Source organism: Balaenoptera borealis, assembly GCF_965194805.1.
Source record: "Balaenoptera borealis genome assembly, chromosome: 21".
Lineage (NCBI taxonomy): Eukaryota > Metazoa > Chordata > Mammalia > Artiodactyla > Balaenopteridae > Balaenoptera > Balaenoptera borealis.
Genome location: NC_138880.1, coordinates 24,946,621 through 24,971,921, shown reverse-complemented (window position 1 = coordinate 24,971,921; position 25,301 = coordinate 24,946,621). Strand labels below are relative to the sequence as shown.

Below are 25,301 nucleotides of genomic sequence, written 5' to 3'. Positions count from 1 at the left end.
TCTCTGGGTATATGCCCAGGAGTGGGATTGCTGGGTCGTATGGTAGTTCTATTTTTAGTTTTTTAAGGAACTTCCGTACTGTTCTCCATAGTGGCTGTATCAATTTACATTCCCACCAAGAGTGCAAAAGGGTTCCCTTTTATACCATACTTTTAAATTATTGTTTTTTAAATCTCATAATTTGGGATCTCCTGTGTTTAAACAGTGGCCTTTTTGTTCTTTTAAGACTTTATTTTTTTTAGAGCAGTTTCAGGTTCACAGCAAAATTGAGAGGAAGGTACAGAGATTTCCCATATACCGCCCGCCTGCACACAACAGTGGCTTTCTTAACATTTCCACCTCGTCACACTCTAAAGCCATTTCCCTTGCTGTTCCTCACTGTCACGTCTGAGGTTACCCTGCAGGGGAAAAGTCATGACTGGGTTGGGGAGCAGCGGTGGGATGGGTGGTCTCTGATGTCCTTTTAGCTGTTTGACCCTCCGAAGTTTGTTCTTCCTAAACTCAGAAGTATGGCTTTCATCAGCGTGAAAGTATTTATCGATGTACAGACCTGATCCTATTCTAGCCGAACAAACAGAGCTTGTTTGAGATGTGAGAGTTGATCATGTTGAGGAACCAGCATTTTGTTCCCATCAATTAATCTCTGAAGCGCTCAGAACACCAAAACTAATCCCAGATAAGTGTAGTTCCGTCTTCTGATTTTTTTTCACAGTAAACCTCTTCAAGGTGGTGTTTAAGTCCATAAGGAAAGGTTCGAGAAAAATAAACATTCATAAGTTGTAACCTAATCAGCACACCCTTTTCTAACTGCCATGATCTTTTCTCTAAATTTAAGAACCATCTTCTAGTAACTTGACTGCTGCTAAAAACATTGACTGGATTATTCAGAGCCAGCTCCTTCATCATCTTGGAAAACTCAATAATTAAAATTGTTTTACCTGTCACTCTAAGGGCAGTGAATGAGGATTACCCTTTTTCCACTTCATGAACAATCACTGACTAAAATTTTACATCCCGTCATACCTTTATTAAACTTTAGACCTGTGCTATTCCAATATGGTAGCCACGAGCACGTGTGCCTATTGAGATTAAAATTAATTAAAACTTAATTTAAAGTTTAGTTACCAGTTGCACTAGCCACATCTCAAGCTCTCGGTAGGCATGCAACTAGCAGCACTGACGTGGAGCGTCTCCATCCTCACGGAGAGTTTTGCTGGACAGTGCCGCCCTAGAACAAGCTTGGATCCGTATTTTTCTTCCTTTGCAAAATAGATTTGTTTTCTTATCGCATGATAAGAACACGAATTTATTGTTCTCTGTCCCTGTTTGTAAAGCTGTGTTTGGTAAGGATTTGACCTGGTGGAGCCATTTATTCTGTTTCTAAAACTAAATGTCCTCCATGAGTCCTAAAAATTACATGAAGTATGAAAGACCAGCAACCTATTCTTTCGTTCATCCCATTCAGATGCCTAACTCACACACACGTGCACACGGGCGTACGTACGGACATAAAGCTGCCCAGCAACAGATCAGAGCCGGAGCGCCCCCTTCACTGCTCCAGGGGCCCCACAGGAATCAGCTGCTTGAAACACAGCAGTGGGCTTGTGGTGCTGAGGTTGTAATGCCAATCTAGTTCACGTCCCAAACACCGTCTCTCATGCTTTTCCCACAAAGGTCTGCTAACGTACATCAGTAAAGTAGCCATTTGCAAGAATTTCATTCTTTTAGCTACTCGATGACTCTCTGGGGTGTTGCTGACCTGTCAGAAATTTTCCACCTAAAAACAGTCATGACACCTTTTAATCACTCTTAGCTTTTCTTCTTCTGATGTGATGTTTTGAATTGTTTCAATCAGTGAACTTCGAGAAAGGGAAATTTTGTTTTTATCTGCTGCTTCAATCCTTGTAATCTTCGTTGTTAATACCCTAGAGTTCACTGTGAATCACTTTTTCTCAAACAGGAGATTGGGAAACCTTGAATCCCAAAGAGCTTGCTGTTAGCTCAGGTTTGTGGCCTGCTTAAAGCTCGGGACACAGGCTGAGCAAGGGAGAGAGAGGATAAAGCTTTACCGCTCGAGCAGGAATGGTGGCCAGGTTCCCTTTCACGTGCGGCACCTTGATAGATTGGCGGTAGCTGCTAGAACACCAGGTTAAGAGGAAAGTAGTGACGAGGTGGACTCCGCGGGCGGGTGTGATCGGCTGGTGGCGTCTGCCACTGGGCACGGAGGGAGTGGGCAGCGTGGAGCCCGCGCGGTCACCGTCCCCAGGCTCACGTGAAGAACGAGGGTGCGGGGAGAGGAGGAAAGCGACACATTTTGTTTGGATACTTGCACACGTCTCTTCTGTTTTCGTGAAACAGTTCCAAGAACTTCAAAATCTCTTCAATTAATAGCGCTACTGTTGTCATTATCATTCTGTAAACCCGTCTTGTTTTCCACTCGGCAGCCCCAGGGCCGACTCATGGACGACGCCTCCATCGCTGCCGCGTGATGTTCAGGACGGGCCTCGGCTGTTCTTACGGAGACGCTGGACAGAACTGTATAAGTTTTTCATGGTGAACTGTAGCTTGATCATGGTACACGTTAATCTTTGCCGGTTTTTAATGGATGTTATACCAACTCTTCAGAGGAACTCATGCTTAAAATATTAGGAAAATCTATCCTCTCTTATAGTTTCACTAATAAATATTTGAAATCTGTCAGTGTGACGTGAAAGGATATCAGTCCTTTGTTACCGTTGATAGTCATTTTATGGATAGTAACGTCTTTTCAAAGTAAGGGATTTGCACATGCAGTGGCCGAGGAAAGTTAAGCATCTGAAATATGACTGGACAAGGGGAACACGCGCCAGCGTCTGCCCCAGGAAAGTTCTGAATCCCTGGGTGTCTCTTTCAGAGTTGGCTAAACCGGAGGTAAATCCATCCTCGTGAATCTAGTGTGTGCTCAGAATACATACACAGGAAGCGGAAAGCAGTCACGTGACTGATGCAGAAAACTTCCAGAAAGTTTTAAAGCAATTTAAGATGTCTAAAAAATATCTTTGCTTACCATCAAAACATGTCAACTAGGTTCAGCTTGCAGCCAAAACGTGGATCATTTATGAAGCAGGTTTGTATTTTTAAGTATGTTAACAAGATCCTTACCTGTCAGTATCTGAACTGCGAGATTCTGATTCTAAGCATAATTCCCTAAACTAAAAGTTTTTGAGAAAGGTGCAAGGTCTCAATAAGAGCTTTTAGTTATGTTGTGCAATTTGAAAAGAACTATTTAAAACTTTTGGAAATTCATGTAAATGAAAATCATATTGTGAAAATCGTCTTTGTTAAAATATCTTAATTTAAAACTACCCCATTTCCCAGAGATTTTTATTATTTAAAAGTGTAGGAGTTTCAAAAAGGAAAAGAATAATGTAAATAAATATGTTGTCTTTCAGATATGCTTGTATGTATCTTTTATTTATTTTGCGCTTGTTTGATTTCAGCTTCATGGAACAGCTTTTACTCAGAACACAGTTGCAGAGGTATGGTGGAGTGTGTAGGACTGGAAATAGGTCCGTGTTCTAGAGCCAGCGCTGCCCATCTTCGGGGAGACTGGGGCGGTGGCGGGCCGGGAGGACGTGAATTCCCTGTTATCACAGCTTTACAGGTGGAGGCCACAGGAGTTTGTCGGATTGTCTAGGGCCAAGTCCCAGCTCCGGTGACTTTGTTCATGTCGCCCTTTGTTTGTCTCTGTTCTTACCTGTAAGATGTGGACGATGATAATACTATCTCATAGACTCGGTATGAGAATGATAAGAATTAAATACTCAAGAGGAACTGTAAACAAAAATTTCATGAAATAATACTTTCTATATGCTCTTATATTTTATATCCTACTCTGTTTTGTTAAAAATATTCCTGGTTTAACCTGCTGAATTGATTTCATGACTCACTAAGGGGATGTAACCTGATGTCTGAAAAATTCAAAGGTCCGTCTCATGCCGTGCTTATGTAATAAAGGTCTCACGTGTTAACACCGCCATCGTCAAACACGAAGTACTAAGTGCGTGTCAGAACAGGTGGATCATTGGCATCCACTTTAAAATTGTTAGCCTTGATGTCAGTGTGATTTGTGTGAGTGTAAATACACCGCATAAACAGGTCTGTGCTTTCCCTCAATAGCGTAATCCTTTCTCAACCAGGAATTCTCCCATGTCGTTCATTTTACTGTGAATGTATTCTATTCACTTATTTTTAAATTGCAAGTCTTAATTCAGAAATACATGAAATCATGATCTTCCTGGGTCCCCAAAACAAAACTGTCACAGTATTGCAGGAGCTGTTGACTCACTGAGGTTACAAGTGTCCAGCAGGACCTCAGAGTCTTTCCCTTCCTGCCTCTGTGCACCAGCCACAATCATCTGTCCCTCATGAGAGGACCCTGTCTTCTGTCTTAGTACCATGTTGCCATTTGATGCTCAGTATTACTCCTTACCAGTATTATGCACCACTCAGGGGTATAAATTTTTAAATAAAGCATTAAAGATTTGGAATTTGGGGGAGCTATGTATTAAAATTCGACTCCTGATTCTTTTTTTTTTTTTTTCTTTTTTAATTAATTTATTTATTTTTGGCTGTGTTGGGTCTTTGTTGCTGCTTGCGGGCTTTCTCTAGTTGCGGCGAGCGGGGGCTACTCTTCATTGTGGTGTGCAGGCTTCTCATTGCAGTGGCTTCTCTTGTTGCAGAGCACGAGCTCTAGGCATGCGGGCTTCAGTAGTTGTGGCACACGGGCTCAGTAGTTGTGGCTCACGAGCTCTAGAGTGCAGGCTCAGTAGTTGTGGCGCACGGGCTTAGTTGCTCCGCGGCATGTGGAATCTTCCCGGACCAGGGCCGGAACCCGTGTCCCCTGCATTGGCAGGCGGACTCTCAACCACTGTGCCACCAGGGAAGCCCTGACTCCTGATTCTTGAAGGTAAGAGCTGGTGGATAATCAGTGTTGCGTGTTACCAAGAGGATGAGGATGGTATTGTCTTTGGCATAAAAATAATTTCCAATTTGCTTAATTTTATATATCTGTGATCCTAAAAGTGCAACTTCAACTCAGTTTTCCTCAGAAAGTCTTAGATTCTTTATCCTTGAATTCTTTTTACTAAGAGGCTTTCCAGAGCATGGCTCTTACATTGGATTTTTAAAAATGTCTTCACATTACTTGAAAAAAAAAGATTCTTTACGTTCATTTTCATTCAGTCATTTCTTTCATGGCCCATTAATAACTCCACCCAGAACATTAAAAGCCTCTCTCTTGATACTGTTCTTAACAATAGGTGTTAAGAAATCTGAGCTGTAGGGCTTCCCTGGTGGCACAGTGGTTAAGAATCTACCTGGCAGTCGGAACCTTTGGTGTGGGACCAAGCTTTGCTCCTTTCCAGTTGCCAGGGCCGTGGGAGGGACGTCATGGCCCATTACCCCTGCTCTCTCCTTTGTGCCGGCACAAACGCCATGCCACAGTCTTGGCACCGGGGCTGCAAGGGATTGGGTTTGGTGCCCTAATGGGGCCCATGGCTTCAGGACAGGAGTCCCCACCCTCAGAAGAGGGAGTGAGACAGGTGGGCTATAAAATGTCAGCAGAGGCAGTAACACGCGGTGGTTAACGCTGATCGTCCAGACCCCAGACTTTCTGGTTTTTCATCTTGCCTCTTACTCGCTCCGTGAACGCGGACTGTTTATTTAACCTTCCCCCTGTAAAGCAAGGATGCAGATATCCACAGCACTGTGTTAGTTATCTATTGCTGAAGAGCGATGCTACTACACGCACAGTGGCTTGAAACAACACATATTTATTGTCTGCAGTTTCCCTGGGTCAGGAATCCAGGCACAGCTCAGCCAGGTCCTCAGCAAGACTGAAGTCAAAGGGTCTGGCTGGGCTGAGGTCTCATCTGAGACTTGACTGGGGGAGGATCCACTCCCAAGCTCACCGAAGGTGTTAGCAAAATGTGTGACCTTGTGGTCGTAGGACCAAGGGACTCATTTTCTTGTTGGCTGGTGACCAAAGGCCACTTGCTTTCTCAAAACCAGCCAGGGGGAGAGAGGTTCCAGCAAGCCAGGCACTATAATCACACACATGTTATCATGTTCCCTCTGCTGTATTCTAGTGAGTAAAAGCAAGTCCCAGGTCCCACCCACCACTCATTCAAAGGTATGGGTGGGGTGATTACACAAAGGTATGAACACAGAAGATGGGGATCCTGGGGTCACCTTTAGAGTCTGTCCACCACAGTGCCTCATAGGGTTATCGTGAGGAGGCAGTGAGTCAATACACATCAGGCTCTTAGAAGAGGACCCTTTCTCAGGAAGCACAGTGAGTTGGTTGTGGTGGAGGTGGTGTTGTTACCATCATCAGAAGAAGATGCCTCTGACTTGTACTTGCTCTTGGAAAGTCTGAACAGTCTTCAGGGAATCTGGGACGCCAGGATTCAGTTTAAACAAACACCTGCAATAGTTAATAAATGAAATAATTCCAATAACCACTCTCGTTTAATTTCATTTTCTTAGTTGGAGATTGCATGGCGAGTGGGAAATATGCAAGGTTTGGAGTTTGAAAAGCAGTGAATTCATAGGCAGCTTTCTCTGGACTACACAAATGTTGGCTGTCATCTTCACGTCTTAAACTGGATTTTACAAATTATTGGTTTTTTTGTAATTACAAGGTTTAAATATTAAAAAAGTATGTAAGGTAGTATAATTGTCACTGTTTTATTTATTTTTTTATAGAGGAGGTATAATTGACATACAACATTATATTAGTTTTCAGTTATACAACATAATGATACAATATTTGTATGTATTGCAAAATGATCACCACAATAAATCTAGTTAACATCCATCACTAAAAAGAAAAAGAAAAAAAGAATCCGCCTGCCAACGCAGGGTACACGGGTTCGAGCCCTGGTCTGGGAAGATCCCACATGCCACGGAGGAACTTACCCTTGCGCCACAACTACTGAGCCTGCGCTCTAGAGCTCACGAGCCACAACTACTGAAGCCCACGCGCCTAGAGCCCATGCTCCGCAACAAGAGAAGCCACCGCAATGAGAAGCCCGCGCACCACAACGAAGAGTAGCCCCTGCTCGCCACAACTAGAGAAAGCTTACGCGCAGGAACAAAGACCCAACGCAGACAAAAAAAAAAAAATTCTGAGCTGTGATTTCCACATTGGCATTGCAGTGAAAGAGGGGGGTGCTTTCAAGGACAAAACAAGTGGAAAAGTTAAGCTTACTCTTGTAATGGGGAGGGTCTATGTAGTCCCAGCACACACCTTTCCTCTTGACCTAAAACCCCAGAAAAGGCACTAAAAGTGTCCCAACTCCTACTGTAAAAAAATACTTGAGATGGGTTGTGTTATTTAATGGTTGAGTGAATAAATAGTAATGACTATAATTGTCAAGAAGCAGTTAGGTGCAGCATTAGTGATTAGAGATTGTTGAATGAATACATGATACCAAATAGAAATGTGCACTTTCTCTTGCTTGTGGATTTGTTCTGAAACATTTCTACCAAGGGCTCCTCAAGCCATCCTGTGGTGAGCCCCATCACCATCTTCCTTTTCTTTTAGCCAACGATGCCATTCTCAGACACAGCTACTAAAGAACTGCATACAATTCACCAAATGAGTATGAAATCCCATGTTTTCATGCTTGAGAAAAGAAATTTGTAGTTTAAGTATATTCAGGTTCTCTTTCTTCAACGGTCAAATTTATGAGAAACTTTCCCTTCCACTCAATTTACCTGTGCCCGAGAACAAAAGAGAAAGTGATCACCGGGCCTTTTGTGTCTGCTTTCTGAAGCGTGTTTTACCAGAGGAGAACATGTAACCAAAGTCAACCCTGCCAGGCACACCTGCATTTCAGGTGACATATACCATGCAAGTGACAGGTCGAGCCATGTTTTAAATTCTATTTTCTCCCCAGTCGTTGAGAGAATGCAAAACTCACAGCCATCTTGAAGTAGTTTTTCATTTATAGAATACACCTTTACCAGAATGTATCAGCCTGCCTGGCATATGAGAACTGGCAAATAATATCTTTATTAGGTTGATCAGGATTTCTAAACCATGTATATTTCGCAAATGATAATTACTGATGTTATTGAGGGCTACAGTGTGCCGGGCAACTTTGTTCTTACTAAAAGCCCACCATGGTGTAGGTACTGTTATTATCCCCATTTTAAAGATGTGGAAACTGAGGCACAGAGAAGTTAAGTAACTTGCCCAATGTTCTGGTTATCACTGCAAAACAAATCATCCCAGTACTTGATGGCTTAACACAACAATTATTTTTTATGGTTTCAGTGGGTCAGGAATTCAGGAAGGGCTTGGCCGGGTAGTTCTGGTTTGCCGTCACTCAGGCAGTTGCTCATCTGACAGTAGCTGGAGTTAGGATAGTGGGGATTGTGAGAACAAGGGAGCTGAAGCAGCATGGGGCTAGCCAGGCATCTCTCCATTTAGTCTCAGGACCTTCCCATGTGGTCTTTGGGCTTCCTCACAGCATGGCGGTCTCAGGGTAGTTGGATGCTTACATGGCAGCACAGAGCTCCAGTGTGGGTGGTCTAGCCGGCAAGGTGGAAGATGCATTGCCTTCTATGACCTGGCCTTGTATATCACATAACATCACTTCAACTATGGTCACAGGCCCATTCACATTTAAGAGGAGGGAATATAAACCCTACCTCCTGACGGGGAAATGGCCACATCCTAGAAGAACAGGGGGGGACAGGAGAGATCATTGCAGCCATCTTTGGAAAATACAGTCTGTCCTACCCAATGACACGGCAACTGGTGGAAGAGCTGGGATTCAATTCAAGGCACTCTGCCTGCAGAGCCCACGTGCTTAACCACTATGCTACACAGCCACCACTCTAATGCTGCCAGTGTTTGCTCCTAAATAAATGAGTTTGGGCTAAATATGGATTTGATGACTGAGGCATTATGCATTCTGTGAATTAAGACCTGTTCTTGGGACTTCCCTGGTGGTCCAGTGGTTAAGACTTCATGTTTCCAGTGCAGGGGGACGTGGGTTTGATCCCTGGTCATGGAACTAAGATCCCACAAGCTGCGCGGCGCAGCCAAAAAAAAAAAGAGGAAAAAAAGACCTTAAGTCTATGGCAATAAAGCTGTTGACCTTAATTACACGTTGAATTCCAAGTGTTTATCGAGTGCCTGCCATGGGCCAGTTTCTGTGCTGGTTGCTAAAGCATAAAGGAATCCTCTTCCTGAAGATCAGTGGTCCAGCAGGAGACACTGACGTGCAAACACATTCCACTGCCATGCGCTTGCTGCAATAGAAGTGGGTACAAGACTGGTGAACTGATGGGATGTGTGGGAATTGCTTTAAAATGCTCCAGAAGACAAAAAACCAGGTTGGGGAGAAGTGGATGAAACCAGATTTTTTAAATGTTAATAGTTGTTAAAAGTGGGTAAAGGGTGCCTGGGGGCACTACTTTTGGATATGTCTGTAACTTTCCATGTAGAAAGGAACCCCAGTGGAGGTGATTTATAGGGATCGAGTGATGAAGCAGCAGACAGGCATGGCTTCCTCCAGAAGTGACCCTGGAGTTGTTTTCATGATCCTCATGAAATTACTCTGTGTTTTTCTTGTATGGGAATGTGTTTCCATCATCCTTGAACAGATCCTGTTATGCGAGCTGGGTTTTGAGGGCACATGAAAGTTTGTAAAGTAAACATATCAGGGAAGAGCTTTGCAGGTGATGAAGGGGTGCTGGCTGGCGTCCACACCAGACGGCCCCCAGGCTCACCAAGCGTTCATAGTGTAGACAGACCTGTCCAGCGCTGAGTAAAGCTGGCTTTGCTTTTCCTACCCGATAGGTTCCTATTCAGTGATAAGAGAATTAGGGGAGGCCTGAAACTCACTTACAACTGAAACAATGCTTGCTGCTGTCAGCACCGCTGCTTCTGGAGGACAGGGCTTTTTCTGTTGGAATTCGAGGATTTTTGAACGAAGCGTGTCTTCTTGTTAGTTGTATAATGCTCATTAGAGTATTGAAGAATTGTAGCTTGAGAAATCTTTGACCCTGGGTGATAATCAAAAACCACTGTCTCAGCAAAGGACTGAATCCCAAATGCCAAATTTAACAGGAAACAATAAGAAGCCCTATGTTCAAGATGTGTTTAAATATTGAATCGTTTAAACACAGGGTGGGAGGAGCTCTGTGATAGTTCATGCGTTTATCAGAGGTGTTAGTGCTTACCAGTTGCTCAGACTACATTTGCAATATTTTCTCTACTTCTAATCGCTACCCTTTATTTTATTTCATTTTTATAGTGAAAATTTTCAAACATACACAAAAGTAGAGACAATAACACACTTCCATGCTTGTACTCAGCTCTATAGCCATTCATACTTTGCCATCTACCATCTACATGATATTGCACCCACATCTATTCCCCTCTTACGTAATTTCACCCATAAATAAAAGGACTTTTAAAAACATAACCACAATACCTTATTACATCTCATAATTACCAGTAATTCCTTAAAGGTTGCCTGATACACAATATAAGTTCAATTTTCCCTGATTGACGAAGCAGTCTTTTTACAGTTGGTTTGTTTGAATTAGCATCCAAACAAGGTCCATCATTATATTTAATTATGTCTCAAGTCTTTTTTGAGTTTCATTTAATGTAGAACAGTCCCTTCCTCCTTTCTATCCCTTATCATTGACCAGTTGAAGACATGCAGTCAACGTCTTGTAAAATATTCCACATCCTGGTGTTGGCTGACTGCTTCCCCAGGGTGTCATTTGGCTTGTTTCTCTGTCCCTTGGCTTTCCTGTGGATGGGGAGTTACACTTCAAAGCTTGTCTGAGTCCCTTTCTGCCTGCCTCCGCCCTGCTTTTTTTCTGTAATAATATCTCATAGATGACATGCTACACATCCTATTGCCACACAGGTCTGATTGCCTCACTTTTAGTCATGCGAAGATGGATCAATGAGTTTAGAGAATGACAGCCTAATCCCTTTATTATAAGGTTCAGCTGAACATCCATCACTGGCAATTGTCTGAATCAGTTACTTAATTAGAAGTTGCAAAATGTAATTTTATTTTATTTTATTTTATTTTAAAACATCTTTATTGAAGTATAATTGCCTTACAATGGTGTGTTAGCTTCTGCTTTATAACAAAGTTAATCAGTTATACATATACAATATGTTCCCATATCTCTTCCCTCTTGCATCTCCCTCCCTCCCACCCTCCCCATCCCACCCCTCTAGGTGGTCACAAAGCACCGAGCTGATCTCCCTGTGCTATGCGGCTGCTTCCCACTAGCTATCTATTTTACATTTGGTAGTGTATATATGTCCATGACACTCTCTCACCCTATCACATCTCACCCCACCCCCTCCCCATATCCTCAAGTCCATTCTCTAGTAGGTCTGTGTCTTTATTCCCGTCTTGCCACTAGGTTCTTCATGGCCTTTTTTTTTTCCCTTAGATTCCGTATATATGTGTTAGCATACTGTATTTGTTTTTCTCTTTCTGACTTACTTCACTCTGTATGACAGACTCTAACTCCATCCACCTCATTACAAATACCTCCATTTCATTTCTTTTTATGGCTGAGTAATATTCCATTGTATATATGTGCCACATCTTCTTTATCCATTCATCTGTCGATGGACATTTAGGTTGCTTCCATGTCCTGGCTATTGTAAATAGAGCTGCAATGAACATTTTGGTACATGACTCTTTTTGAACTATGGTTTTCTCAGGGTATATGCCCAGTAGTGGGATTGCTGGGTCGTATGGTAGTTCTATTTGTAGTTTTTTAAGGAACCTCCATACTGTTCTCCATAGCGGCTGTATCAATTTACATTCCCACCAACAGTGCAGGAGAGTTCCCTTTCCTCCACACCCTCTCCAGCATTTATTGTTTCTAGATTTTTTGATGATGGCCATTCTGACCGGTGTGAGATGATATCTCATTGTAGTTTTGATTTGCATTTCTCTAATGATTAATGATGTTGAGCATTCTTTCATGTGTCTGTAGGCCATCTGTATATCTTCTTTGGAGAAATGTCTATTTAGGTCTTCTGCCCATTTTTGGATTGGGTTGTTCGTTTTTTTGTTATTGAGCTGCATGAGCTGCTTGTAAATCTTGGAGATTAATCCTTTGTCAGTTGCTTCATTTGCAAATATTTTCTCCCATTCTGATGGTTGTCTTTTGGTCTTGTTTATGGTTTCCTTTGCTGTGCAAAAGCTTTTAAGTTTCATTAGGTCCCATTTGTTTATTTGTGTTCTTATTTCCATTTCTCTGGGAGCTGGGTCAAAAAGAATCTTGCTGTGATGTATGTCATAGAGTGTTCTGCCTATGTTTTCCTCTAAGAGTTTGATAGTGTCTGGTCTTACACTTAGGTCTTTAATCCATTTTGAGTTTATTTTTGTGCATGGTGTCAGGGAGTGTTCTAATTTCATACTTTTACATGTATCTGTCCAATTTTCCCAGCACCACTTATTGAAGAGGCTGTCTTTTCTCCACTGTATATGCTTGCCTCCTTTATCAAAGATAAGGTGACCATATGTGCGTGGGTTTATCTCTGGGCTTTCTATCCTGTTCCATTGATCTATATTTCTGTTTTTGAAAATGTAATTTTAATATACTGTCCTGCATTTATTGGCTAGAATTATACTATATAGAAGCTTCTTTCCCCCTCAACTACTAGGTCTATTTAATTACCCTAAAATATAGTTCCTATAGGAAAGAGAGAATTTTTAATAACTTGATTCTTTCTCTTTATAATTTTCAGGATAATGAGTGGTAACTTCACTAACTCTCGTGTTATTCAAGAGCTTTGGTTTTCGTTTTGGTTTGTTGGTCCTCTCCTTTTCTCCCCTCTTCTTATGAAATAATCACGTAAATGAAAGGCTGGAGAACAGGGAGGTTGGTGTGATGGCCTTCTGACATCTTGGTGGCAGCTGTCACCTTCTCTAAAGGACACCCAGCACCCTCCATCTGGCTTCTTCCACACAGAGGGATCCTATGCCTGTACTCACCTGCTTAGAGCTTCTGCTTTGAAAAGTAAAGTTGACAAGGAATCTTCAGCTGTAAGGATAAGACCAACAAGAAAACTACAAACTGGTGTCAGACATCCACTCCTGCAGACCTCTGCCAACCACACACTTCAAATCAATATTATAGATGTTCCAAGTGATTCCCTTGGGGAATTAGTGCAAGAGCCTGACATGAAGGAGTGATTAAATGATATTTAATAAATGGATTTTATACGAATTCTTTGAAAACCGGTAATCACTGCATGATGGATCTTTCAACACAGACACAGATACTGTTAAAAAAAATTATTCAGGACACCTGTTAAAGACAGTTAGCCAGACTTATTCAAGAGGGGCCATTGCAATGCGGTTTTGCAGGGGAGAGAGATTGATTCAACTCCAACTCCGACAGGGACAAATGTGGATTTGTAGGCAAGGAGCAGGCAGGGGTCAGCGGATGGGAAATTACTGAGATGGGAATGGGATGGGAAAACCTAAGGGGTAAGGGGGCTCTTGCTAGACCAACTCAACAGAATTCTGGCTGAAGGCAGCCCAGGGTGGTCGGGTACCAAGGTGGGGATTTCCATGAAACTGATTTAGCAGGATTCTTGCCCAAACAGGATTCTCCAAGGACTGGGAGAGAAGCCCAGTTCGGGCCTGGTCGAGCAGAGGTGCTCAGAGGAGCCTGATTAAAGTCTGGTCAAAGGAGAGAGCATGTGTCCATACCCACCCACAACCATTAACCGCAATGTTTTATTCTGCAGGTTAATCATTCCTCCTCCTCTATCAGGTAGTAGAATGTTTACTGTTCTCAAAGTCAAGTGTGTCTGAACGCGCTGGGCAAGCTGAACCTTTCAAGCGTTGCTTCCCCCTCCCTCACAGAAAACGAAAACCAGGGCTGCTCCCTTCCGAGGCTCGAGGCTTGGTGCATGAATAACTCCGGCTCACTACCCAGGACGACGTCGGATGACTGACTCCGGGTTCTGCGAAGCAGAAAGAAATTTCCAAAGTGGTTAGACAGGCTGGGTGACTTCAGGACAAGGAGCCTTTATGTTTTAAAATCGGAACCCAGCCGTGACGAGCGAGCAAGCGAAAAGATTTTCTTGCACCTGCTTGAATGACCTGCAGAAACCCTGGCTGGGCGGGTGAGCACGGGCTCTGCACGCACGCTCCCTGCCACGCACGCATCCCCGCATCCCCGCATCCCCGCATCCCCGCATCCCAGCATCCCCGCATCCCCGCATCCCCGCATCCCCGCATTCCCGCATCCCAGCATCCCCGCATCCCAGCATCCCCGCATCCCCTCCGGGCTCACGCTGCATTCATGCGGGGACCCGGCTCCCGTCTGGAGCTGCAGCGGGCTGAGCCTGAAGGAGTTCACAGACCCCCAGCGCCTCTGAGATGGACGTTCACCCCGCTGCGATCACCCCTGGCTTAAACGTGGTGCAGCCACTTCCAGAAAGCGGGCAGGATGCCACGCTCAGAGAGGCCTGCACAGCGAGTTTCTAAAGCTAATGCAAAACGCCTTCTAAGGATTTTGCAAAGCCCACCTAGGAGGTGAAGCGGTATCAGTTTTACCTTTTCTTTGCAGGAGGAATGATAGTCCAGAAAGACAGAGGATGTGTCTAGCTCAGAACCTCCAGGCCACTTGCAGGTGTCTGGGGTCTGAGGGGGCCGTTCCACCCGGGGTCCTAACACCCTGGCATCCCCAAGCCCCCCTCACCCCAACCCGCCTCGGATGCCGAAGAGAAGAGTGGAGAATCTCTGTGTCCAGAAGAAGGTGGATGGTATCTGAAGGGGAGGCCAGGGGATGAGAGCATCGGACTCAGGTGCCTCTGGAATGTCCTCGCCCGGAAGGGAGAGTGGCCCGCCCTGCAGATGCCGGCGCTGCCAGACCCAGGTCCCTCCTTCATTCTTTCTTTTCTGTTTGGTTTGGCAGAGCTCAGAGCTCTCAAGTGGGGCCCGAACCCCAACAGACAAATCTTTCTTTGTAAGAAGGGCCCTCCTCCCTGGTGAAATCACCTTTCAAAATGGTCGCTCTATACTGTTGCAGAAAAAAGCAAGTTACAAAACAGTGTGTGTGATACGATCTTGCTTTGTAAGACAAAACAAAACAAACACTACAAAAACACGAATACATACTCAAAGAAAAAAGACCAGAAGTATATGCACCAAATTCTATTTTTGGATTATTGGATTATAGATGATTTTAATTTTCTTCATTTTACTTATCTGTTCTAAAGTGTTTTCAACAGTAAATGGGTTTTTTTTTCTGACAAGAAAAAATGACAAATGTTATTAAAAAAAAAAAAAAGAGAGAGAACACAGTATCACAGCACCAGTGGGAAGAGAGTCCATGGATGGGCACACCTGGTGATACAATACCAATATACCCACTGGAAGCACCCGTGTGGATTCCTGGAGAGATTCTGAAGATAAAGATGTGCTCCTGTTTTGCGGCCACTCAAGGAAGAAGCAGATGAGCCCCCACTGTAGTTATAGCCAGGATGCTTTTCTCTTACCCAGAAGGTTCCTCAGGATGTTGGTGACTCTGATCTGTTGCTTGACGACATGTTCATTGAGCTGGTTCTCTTCCAATTGCCAGTCCTCTGGGGCTGGGGGAATTCTCTGTCGTGTCTCAGCTTTTGGATTGTAGGAAGCAGATCTCTATTTAGATCTCTGACTAGGGGATGATGTCAAAGGGACCCGAAGAGCTTCAAAGTCTTCACTAAACAAGACCTAATGGCTTCCTTCTTGCCACAGAATCCTGAATGGGCCTTCCAGTGGAACCACGAGATTGTAAGTGCTCCAAAGACATGTTTTCTTCGCTGATCTGTCTCTAGCTCCTAGAACCATTCCTGACACATTAGAAGGGACTGGTAAATATTTATGGCATAGATTGATAAACTACAGACTTACGCTTTGGAAATCTCCCAGTTTTTGAGATTTCTCTTTCCTGTTCTTTCTTACTTCTTGCCCTCTCTCCCTCTTCTTCTTCTTCTTTTTTGTTTTTTCTTTCTCACTTTTACATCTAGACAGGAGAACGCCTTCCTCACCCACCCCATGCCCATTGGTCATTTGCCCACTATGAATCCAGTCATTCACTAAAAAAATGGGCCCCATCTGAATGACAATGAAACCCACAGGCCACAGCCATGCGTGATCCCTAGAAGCTTCCAAGTCCCATCCCAACAAAGTCTTGAGGCATGGAAGAGCCGAAACCAAAACCCAGATGAGTCCAACTGTGCCCATTATTCTCATTTCCAGCTCCCTGTAAATGTGAGAGTGACTGGGACATCGGTAACCCACACTAAGGATGCCAACGATCCTTGTCAAAAAGGCCAAGGGACCAATGTAATTTGTGTAATTCAGACACCAGAGCCACCGGCCTCTGTTTCCCTTTGCAAAATCCTCTTGTCTTTCCGCAAGCTCTGTTTCTGTGTCCCGTGCCCCAGTGAAAGCTCTAGACAGTAGAAAATGCTATCTTTGGGGAAGGGGGGACTCTTCTAGAAAGGTAAAATATGATGCAGATTGTAATGCTATTTTGTTTTTTGGATGTTTCTTCCAAAACTCTGTATGGCATTTTCATCATCACAAAATTAAGAACGGAGTCACCAGCCCAAGGCCTCAGTAAAGCAGGACAGTCCTAGGAGGAGCTGGACAGAAGCCCTTGCAGACGTCACTCTCCCTCCCGCTTCCTGTTTTTCTTTTTCTTGTGTCTTCGGGACCCCAATCTGTAAGAAAATTGTATTTCCGAATTTGGAGTCCCGGTCGCCTCCCTATGGATATAAGGAAGGGGAAGAGGCGTGGTCGGACTGCCGTGTTGCCCAGATCCATCCACATTGAACTCTGTGACGGGTGGTCCCTAGAGCCGTGTGCTGCGAATGCCCTAGAAGGAGAGATGCTGGGACCAGTGAATCTGAGCATTATCCTGAGACATCCAGCTGGGCAGTGTCATTTCCGAATCTCAGTGAAAGTTCCCTGCAAGATTTTGCTATCTTATTTTCTCTGCAGTAAAAAGGAGGGTGATTTAAAATTTTTTCTCATCAAAATCAAGGCGTCAGGATGTGAGTCACAGATACATAGAACCTAGAACTTTTCCCTCTCTGATGTTTCCCCCTTGAAGGCCCAAAGAGGCACCGTTGTGGACAGCACATATTGACAGCCTGTTCTCGGTGCCCTGCGTGAGGCACCGGCCTGTGTTCTCTGACCCCTAACCAGCCTGCCTTCCCAGACAGGAAGCTCCATCTTTTCTGGAGGCAGCTTGTCTAGCTCTGCCACCATCTCGTGTTGACAGCAATGGCAAGTGGGCGTCTACCTGCTCACTGGGCCAGGGCGCCATGGTGGTGCTCTGGGGGGTCCTGTTGCTCCCCGGCCTCCTGCCACAGAGCCAGGGGACCCCTGGGAACCTCATGGAACCCACACTCACTGTCCCCCTGGACAGGCCCCTGAGGCTGATGGCTGCAGATGGCGGGGGAGGGGCGTGGTGGGAAGAGTCCGCCACCGCTGTCTTGGGGTCTGCTTTCCCACTGGCTGCTTGGAGATACCGCCCCCCACTCCCCCAGGAGATGAGGAGTTAACATCCTGCAGGGTAAACTTTGGCAGGTGAGAGATGGCAGTTGACGAATAAATTCTTCTCTCTTCCTCCCCCCATGGACTGTTTCAAGACATCTGTTAGTTTATTGAGCCCCTCTGAAGACCTCCCGTAAGATGGAGAATCAGCTGTGCTTCTGAACAGCTCAGTACTGTTCTTATAATATTTGTTCTCGCTCCTTCCCAGGATCGCTCTCCCCGATGAAGTGTTAGCACAAATGCATTGTCCTTCATTCTGATTTCTAGACAACCTGGGCTAAGATAGGTTTATACCAGAATATCATTTTTTTTTTAATTAAAAAGTTTGTAAAATTTTTACCTAGACTACTCATTTTCTTATTTTTACTACATTATTTTTAAGAGTAATATACATGCAGAGCAGAAAACTTGAAAAATGCAGAAAAACAAAAAGAACTCATAATCTCATTACCTAATGATAAAGACTTTGCACATCTTGGAGAATTTACTTCCAGTGTTTATTCTTTACATCAGGGGAGTTTGTTTCCTAAATAGTCTTTCCCCGAAGCAGCCAGACCTATTATTTTCAAACTATTTCTCATGCCTGACAGCGGATCCATTCGCAGATTTTTATGTGGGCAGCTTAAATTGGAATAAGATCAATTCATAAGGTGATTCCTAAGTGTATTCTCAGAAATTAGTGGAAATTCCTGAAGTATCTAACATGCTTTAAAAAAATGCTCTAGTCATTGGTAGATTTTCTGAACACACGTAAACTAGTCTCCTTTTCCCTTCACACGCAGTGGCACTAATTATAATGTCTCACAAGGATGCTCAGAGAACAAGGAGACAGGGGGGAGGGCTGAGGATGCATCACTATAAATAAGAATAGTCATGAGATTCAGCAGAGAGATGCCAGGCAGTTAAAGTGGTGATACCAAAATGAAGAGCATTCATGGTGGTTTATTGGAAGTTACACTAGCGTTTTGGGAGACTGATGTCATTATTAATAGCAGACTTTGTGATCAGCTGATCCTAACTTTTCTCTTTATAAGTTGTGTGACGTTTGGGTATTACTTAACCTTTTTAAGTCCCAGCTTTCTTATCTGAAGCATGAGAATAATAATAGGTATCTTGCAGAATTGTTCATTTATTCAACCAGTATTTGCTCAATACCAGCTATTCAACAAATATTTATTCAATAGTGTGCTAGTCTTCGGGGTGCAGTGGAGACTAAGAGGAAGCCTCAGTTCTCTTGGAACCTGCGGTGACAGCTCAGTAAATGGTAATTAGTATCATAATCACCACTATCACCATGACTACCATCATCCTCGTCATCGAAATTTCCTCTGTGTTGACTGATTTGAAACATTGGTTAGCTCAGAGCAGTGCACTTTTTAAATTAAACTTTTTATTTTGAGATCATTATAGATTCACATGCATTTGTAAGAAATAATACAGAAAGATCTTGTGTATCCTTTACCAGTGTCCCCAAAGGTAACATCTTATAAAGCTAGAGTACAATGTCACACCAGGATTTTGACATTGGTTCAATCTACCAATCTCATTCAGATTTCCCCAGTTTTAACTGTGTTTTGCATATATATGTGTGTGTGTATTCAGTTCTATGCAATTTTCTCGTATCTTCACCGCCACACTCAAGACACATCTCCACAAGGATTCCTCATGTTGACTTTTTATAACCTTGTCTACCTCCTACCCACCATGTGGTTCCTAAACTCTGGCAACAACTAACCTGTTCTCCATTTCTATAATTTCGTCATTTCAAGAATGTTATATAAATGAAGCCATAGAATTCGTAACCGCTGGGGACTGGCATTTCTCACTCACAATAATTCTCCAGAAATTCTCTGGAAACTCATCCAAGCTATTGCCTGTATCAATAGTTCATATCTTTTAATCCTTGAGTAGATTTCCATGGTACAGATGTACCAGGTTGTTTAACCACTCACTGTTGAAGGGCATTTAGTTGTTTCCAGTTTTGACTACTGTGAATGAAGTCTTTATGAACATTCTTGTGCAGGTTTTTGTATGAACAGAGTTTCATTTCAAATTTGTCCTTTTTTCCATCAAAAAATTGATATTTGGTGGTGGTGGGTTGTGTCTGGAGACCGAAATGAATTTATCTTTCAATTCCAGTAGTTTAATTAGAATGTGTCTCACTGTGGATGATTCTGGTTGAGTTTCCCAGGTACATACTGACCCCATTCAATATATAGACTCAAGTGTCTTTTTATCTCATCACAGATTTCTTAAGTTAGTATTTGCTCTGATCTATTGATTTGGTTTCCTTCTTCAGGAACTCCAGTTGTACACTGTTGGATTTTTCTTTGCCTATTTTCTACATCTACCTTTATAAACAATCTTTTTCTTTATTTGTTTAATTTCCTCCTTTATAACCTCAATCTCCCTTGTTATGCTTTCTGTGACGTCTAATTTTTCTTGTGTAACTTCTAGCTTAGGCTTAGTTCATAAAATATTATGTTTTATTTTTTTCCTGAGCTCACTCGACTCTTATTTGACACATCCCTCTTGTGGTACTGTCTTATTTTTGAACTTTCATATGTCATATTTATGTCATGTTTCTGTAACTTATTACAGTTTTAAAAATTATTGTTAGTTCATTTTCTATTAGGAAACATTTCTCAATCTGCTTTGTGGCTGTGTTTTTCTGGTATGCCTCTTTATCTGCCAATGCAGTATTTAGTTCATTTTTCTCATTTTCCTTAAAATATCTTCATATTTGATTTACACTTCTTTTCTAATGTTTATACTTATATAAGATGGGTTTTCCTATAATTTAAAAGCAATATTGCCATGCAGGGAGTAGGGGCTAGGCCAAGGTGCTTTCTGTCTTGAAGGCTCCCCATTGTCACTTCAAAGTATTTCATTCCATGGATTCACCTCCACAGTTATAAGATCTTATTCCTTTGTACCTTCTTTATATCCAGTGCTCTGACCTGATCAATTTATTCTACTACTAGAAGATTTTTACTCAGGGTAGGAGAGAGTTTTTCCTCCTAGGATAGAGTTTTTGTTTTTTTTTTTGTTTTTTGGGGTTTTTAAAATTAATTTATTTATTTATATTTGGCTGCATTGGGTCTTTGTTGTTGCACGCAGGCTTTCTCTAGTTGTGGCGAGCGGCGGCTACTCTTCGTTGTGGCGCACGGGCTTCTCATTGCGATGGCTTCTCCTGTTTTGGAGCATGGGCTCTAGGCATGCGGGCTTCAGTAGTTGTGGCTCGCGGGCTCTAGAGCGCAGGCTCAGTAGTTGTGGCGCATGGGCTCAGTTGTTCCGCGGCATGTGGGATCTTCCCGGACCAGGGCTCAAACCCGTGTCCCCTGCATTGGCAGGCAGAATCTTAACCACTGTGCCACCAGGGAAATCCCTAGGAGAGAGTTTTTATGGAGTATTTCTGGGGACCTTGAAGGGTCCTCTCTCGGGAGGGTGAGCTTTTGTTGCAAGGTCTGTGTTCTAAGGCTCTCAACAGTGGCTCTAAGGGTCATTCTAAAGCTGAGATTCTTGCAAGACTTGACTGTGTCAGCTCTTCCCAGATCTGCAGCCAGTGACATTAACTATGGTGGAGTATTTATACCCTGAAGATCAGCAAACACTACAGGTCAAGTTGGTTTCTGAGTTTTGTTTGTTTATTTGTTTTGGTGGTTTTTAAATGTTTTTGAGAGCTAACTTACGAGCACATCACCGGCTCCTATACCATCAGAACTCCCTCTCCTCTTCCCTTAGATCCTCACACATTTCCTAACCTATAAAGATTGTGAGTAGGTTTCATGGATGGTGGTGGTTTGGTCCTACCCAAACCACCAGAGCAGAGTAAACCGTGTCACCTAATTTTATTGAAAAGATTGTAGGAGGGTTGTTTAAATGTTGCTCTCCTATTGCGATGGGGGTTTGAAAATATTTATAATGGTCTTGCCCTGATAAGCTTATTTACTCTGAGAGTAAATATTAAATACGACAGAGACAATACAGTGCTAGGCCAACATAAATATTAGCCTAGAGTAGTAGATTTTAGAGTTAACCCACCCCAGGCTCAGTTATAATCTCTTCTATTTACTTGCTTTGTGACCCTGAAAAAATTACTTAACTTCTCTGAGCCTCAGTTCCTTCTTTTATAAAAGAGTGCAATGCGTAAGATTGATGTGGAGAATAAATAAGAATGTACCTGGCACATAGTCAGCTCTAGAAAAGAAGAAATTTATGTCCCTTCCCTTCTCCTGGCTTTAAGCCAAAGCAATAAGTTTATGGAATTTCAGGCACCAGTGAACCAGGAGTAATTTGTATGGAGGGCATGAGGAAAAGAGAATACAATGTTCTGGCATTCCTGAATTACGCGTGGAGGGAACACCTCTTTTGCCCCACTTCCCCTTTTAACGAGTGTTAAAGTCTCCAATGAAAATTACGCATCTGTTCAAGTAGCCTTTAAGTTCTATCAGTTTTTGCTTTGTGTATTTTGAAGCTCTGTTGTTAGATGCATATTCATTTATTGTTGCGTGTGAGCTATGACTCGAAATATAAGATGCGATTTAAAATATGCCAAAGCCAGGAAGAACATTCCAGGAAATGGGACTAACTACTGCAAAGGCACCAGTGCATAGCATGGCATGGTCAGTGAAGAAATGACAAGCACCATATTGATAGAGTAGAAGATGGGTGGCAGAGATCACCAATGAGCCAGAAAATTCACTATACTTTATTTTGCCAACTTTTGACCTGAATTGACCACAGTGAAGCTAAGTGAATTATCTGGATCATTTACTCTATGAAAACAATTGATTTGGATGGTTTAGCCTCCAAAGTGTGTCATATGGGCGGTAGAGCATGATTTTGGAGCCAGTCTGCCTGAGTGCAATTTCTTATTTCAACATTCACTAGCTGAGTGGACTTGAGCAAGTCCTCTGATGTTTCTTCTACCTCATTTTCTCATCTGTAACAACAGAGCTTCAAAATACACATAATTTTCTTATCTTATAATAACAGTATCCACTTTAGAGGTTTATTGTGAAGATCAAGTGCAAGATGCTTAGAATGGTGTCTGGAAAATGGTAATCACTCAACAAATGACATGTATATATTTCAAAAGCAACTGTCTCAATTAATGGAATGAACCAGGGAGAATAGGATCCTGTTTTAGTTTCCTGGGGCTGCCAAAACTAAGTGCCACAAACTGGGTGGCTTTAAACAACAGAAATTTATTCTCCCACGGCTCTGGAAGCTACAGCTGTGTGATCAAGTTGTTGGCAGGGTCACGCCCTCTCTGAAGGCTCTAAGGGAGAATCCTGCCTTGCCGCCCGAGCTTCCGCTGGTTGCTGGCAATTCTTGAGGCTCCTTGGCTTGTGATAGCATAACTCCAATCTCAGCCTTTGTCTTCATGTGGTTTTCTCTCCTCCATGCCTTTGTTTCCAAATGCCCCCCTTCTTATAAGGATGGCAGTCACTGAGCCACCCTAATCCAGCAGGATCTCATCTTAACCTGGGTACATCTGTGAATACCCTATTTCAAAATAAGGTCACGTTTACAGATTCTGGGTGATACACATTTCAGGGAGACATTATTTAACCCAGCGTAGATCTCAACTTGTCCACATCTCTTGACAACTTGCTCTAGGTAGCCAAGTTTCTGTTTTTCTATAACCCCTTTGGACAAAATATTTCCAAACTTCCTTGTTTACTTTTCGACATTTAAAAATCAAATATACTAGTTCCAACTGTACTGTTTTGGTAGACTTAGGCCGTTAACTGTCTGTCACAAAAATGTGTGACGGGGTTTGAAGTGTTGCTGCACTCTCTGATACTTGGGTTGGCAGTTTAGAGTTTATCTGTTTTCTTTCTCTTTATTGTTATTACCTGTCACTTCTCGCTGATGTTAGCGTTTATGTTTGTGTAAACCCTCTTTCACTTCTATTTCTGTGACTTGGAAAGCCCGAACTCCAAGTTTGCTATAAGTGTAAAATTTAGACTTACAGTCTTAATAACAGACCAAGGGGCTTCTCTAGAAATTATGTTGCATACAGGGCACACAGAAGTAAGCCAATATTCTAAAAGTTTACTGACTTTGAACTTGTTGAGAAAGCTTGAACATAATGAGACAATATCATAGCTTATTTGGATAGGGATATAAACAATTCTGGGTATTGATATTGGTTTCCTATTCCTTGTAATTAGGGATCAGCTAATAGCAATTCAGCCCTAGCTCGGGGCATGGTCCATGTCCCAGCCATCCAGAGCGCCTGACATTTTTACGCTGTCAGTGTGCTGCTGGCTCTTCTTTTCTGCAGCAAATTCTTCCTTTTTCTTTAAGGCTTGTATCACTAATCACAGCTCTGTGTACTTGTTCAAATCAAGGCCTTGAAGCATACAAGTTTTATTAATTGATTTCTTTAGAGGACTTTGCTTCCCTCCAATATACTCTACAAAATGTGGGCTGCCTGCTTTGCAGGTTAACAGGAATGGCTGCGCAATGCTCTGTCTGTCCATCTTTCTCTCTGTCCTTATCTCTTTAACCCAAGCACTGTCTTTCCAATGCCTGAAATCTCCACCCCATCACAAAGCCCCTCTTCTGCTTTCCTGATTCCCACTTATGCATTTGCCATAGAGTTGGATGGTAGATGAGTGAGGTTTTGCTGCTTTTATTTAGTCTGATAATGTGTAGGAGCTTAAGTGAAAATGGCATGTACAGTTCTTATATTACTGAGCCTTGGATTCTCAAGTCCATTAACCTCCGGCCCCTTTTTTTGCCAGGATTCAACAAAGGAGAAGTCAAAAGTTTCACTCTGGAGTAGGAGGAAATTGACTGTGTAAATGCAGATTCTTCTAGGCATTAAAACGAAGGCTCGAGCTTCCCTTGTGGCGCAGTGGTTAAGAATCTGCCTGCCAATGCAGGGAACACGGGTTCGAGCCCTGGTCTGGGAAGATCCCACAGGCCGCGGGGCAACTAGGCCCGTGAGCCACATACTGAGCCTGTGCGTCTGGAGCCTGTGCTCCGCAAAGAGAGAGGCCGTGACGGTGAGAGGCCCGCGCATCGCGATGAAGAGTGGCCCCCGCTCGCCGCAACTGGAGAAAGCCCTCGCACAGAAACGAAGACCCAACACAGCCAAAAATAAATATAAATAAATAAATAAATTTATATTAAAAAAAAAAAAAAACCAAGGCTCATCATCAAAAAATCTACAAACAATAAATTCTGGAGAGGGTGTGGTGAAAACGGAACCCTCTTGCACTGTTGGTGGGAATGTAAATTGATACAGTCACTATGGAGAGCAGTATGGAGGTTCCTTAAAAAACTAAAAATAGAACTACCATACGACCCAGCAATCCCACTACTGGGCATATACCCAGAGAAAACCATAATTCAAAAAGAGTCATGTACCCCAATGTTCACTGCAGTTCTATTTACAATAGCCAGGACATGGAAGCAACCTAAATGTCCATCGACAGATGAATGGATAAAGAAGATGTGGCACATATATACAATGGAATATTACTCAGCCATAAACAGAAACTAAATTGAGTTATTTGTAGTGAGGTGGATGGACCTAGAGTCTGTCATACAGAGTGAAGTTAAGTCAGAAAGAGAAAAACAAATACCGTATGCTAACGCATATGTATGGAATCTAAAAAAAGAAAGAAAAAGGTTCTGAAAAACCTAGGGGCAGGATAGGTATAAAGACGC

The 25,301-nt window shown here is 42.9% G+C and overlaps 1 protein-coding gene and 1 long non-coding RNA gene across 4 annotated transcripts in view; one reads left to right on the top strand and one right to left on the bottom strand.

Moving 5' to 3' along the window:
• Positions 1 to 9,498, top strand: part of TRAPPC11 (trafficking protein particle complex subunit 11) — a 45,962-nt gene extending 36,464 nt beyond the window's left edge. The window contains exons 30-32 of one of the 3 annotated variants that reach the window (XR_014239173.1): positions 2,445 to 3,106; positions 3,480 to 3,518; positions 6,529 to 9,498. Coding sequence is in view for 1 of the 3 variants with exons in the window: in XM_082375173.1 (XP_082231299.1) it covers positions 2,445 to 2,489 (45 nt within the window). In the remaining 2 variants the exon portion in view is untranslated. Of the gene's footprint in view, positions 1 to 2,444; positions 3,433 to 3,479; positions 4,949 to 6,528 lie in introns of those variants that run through there. The other 2 variants (XR_014239174.1, XM_082375173.1) reach the window with 2 other exon arrangements.
• On the bottom strand, positions 4,937 to 20,857 carry LOC309619783. Its single transcript, XR_014239226.1, has 5 exons — positions 14,356 to 20,857; positions 13,044 to 14,023; positions 9,906 to 10,820; positions 8,551 to 9,306; positions 4,937 to 6,466 (listed from the first exon to the last, which is right to left on the bottom strand). It is a non-coding gene; the product is annotated as an uncharacterized lncRNA (long non-coding RNA).
• Between the last annotated feature and the right edge of the window lie 4,444 nt (positions 20,858 to 25,301).